Source organism: Penaeus chinensis, chromosome 9 (assembly GCF_019202785.1).
Source record: "Penaeus chinensis breed Huanghai No. 1 chromosome 9, ASM1920278v2, whole genome shotgun sequence".
NCBI classification, from domain to species: Eukaryota; Metazoa; Arthropoda; class Malacostraca; order Decapoda; family Penaeidae; genus Penaeus; species Penaeus chinensis.
The window spans coordinates 42,936,974-42,938,214 of record NC_061827.1 but is presented as its reverse complement, the minus strand read 5'-3'; the positions used below and the strand labels follow the sequence as shown (position 1 = coordinate 42,938,214).

Sequence of the window (1,241 nt, the reverse complement as noted above, 5' to 3'; positions counted from 1 at the left end):
GACAAAGATTCAGGACTTTAGGAGCCTGTTAGAGGAAACTGTTAAATCGGTACATGCTTGCAGCGAGGATGTTTGAAGTCACAGAGAGCTTTGCATACCATAGTAACATAGTCCATGTCTCTGGGCTGTCAAACCAAGAAGTCAGTTGAAGGATTGGTCTGGCAGTAGGAGGCATGAATTCGATCAAGCATTTGGAGATATCAGTACCTATACAAAATGACCAAGCTACGTGTCTTCAAGGCCTTGATACTACCAGTTTTGGTTTATGGAAGCAAAACCTGGACACAATGTAGTGCCTTGGAGTCTTGCCTTAATGCCTATTGTAACAAGTCTACACCAGATCATGGGGTACAGTTGGCAGGACCATGTGTCCAACCGACAGCTACACCGTGAGACTTTCATGGGACCTGTTAAGGGGGAGTTCAACTGGCCTTGTGTGCGTACATTTCTGGCTGTACTCCTGGCTATCTGAGCCAAATCGTAGCACTTTGGTGCAAAATCTGGGGGCTGAGGGGAGCCCGCGATAACCAGACCTAGAGTGTTCTTTCCCAGACGAATTCATCGGGTACTCCAGGGTGCAGACAAAAACTATTGTCTGTAATTTCCATAGAATAAATATAAATACCTCTGTGCATTAAAAAGCTAACGAAAGATTTATAGCATTATCTATATTAGTTGTTATTTATCATTTATCAGAGAAGTATTTATTATACAAAACTAGACAGACATGAAGACACTTTTGGTTTTTAGCATAATCATCTTGCGTCAAGGCCCGTCCGACAGTGTGTGCGAATATATATAATTATGTATGTATATATAAATACATATGCACATATATATTTAGATCTACATATATATATATATACATGTATACATATATATGTATATATTCACATAAATATATACATATACAAATAGATAAATAAATATATATATATGCATATGTATATATATATATATATATATATAAATATATATATATATATATATACATCCACACATATATATTTATATATATACATATATATGCACATATAAGTATATGCAGATGAACATTCACATATGAATATATATACTTATATATAGATATAAATGAATAAATAAATACCTCTGACTTTATTTATTGATTTATTTATAAGTATAAATATGTGTATATATATGTGTAAATACATTTATATACATATATACCTACACACACATATACATATATATATATATATATATATATATATATATATATA

The 1,241-nt window shown here is 32.5% G+C and overlaps 1 protein-coding gene across 1 annotated transcript in view; it reads left to right on the top strand.

Moving 5' to 3' along the window:
- Positions 1 to 727: 727 nt before the first annotated feature.
- Positions 728 to 1,241, top strand: part of LOC125028794 (filamin-A-like) — a 2,329-nt gene continuing 1,815 nt past the window's right edge. Inside the window, exon 1 of the mRNA XM_047618280.1 lies at positions 728 to 786. Within this exon, the coding sequence (XP_047474236.1) occupies positions 728 to 786 (59 nt within the window). The remainder of the gene's footprint in view (positions 787 to 1,241) is intronic.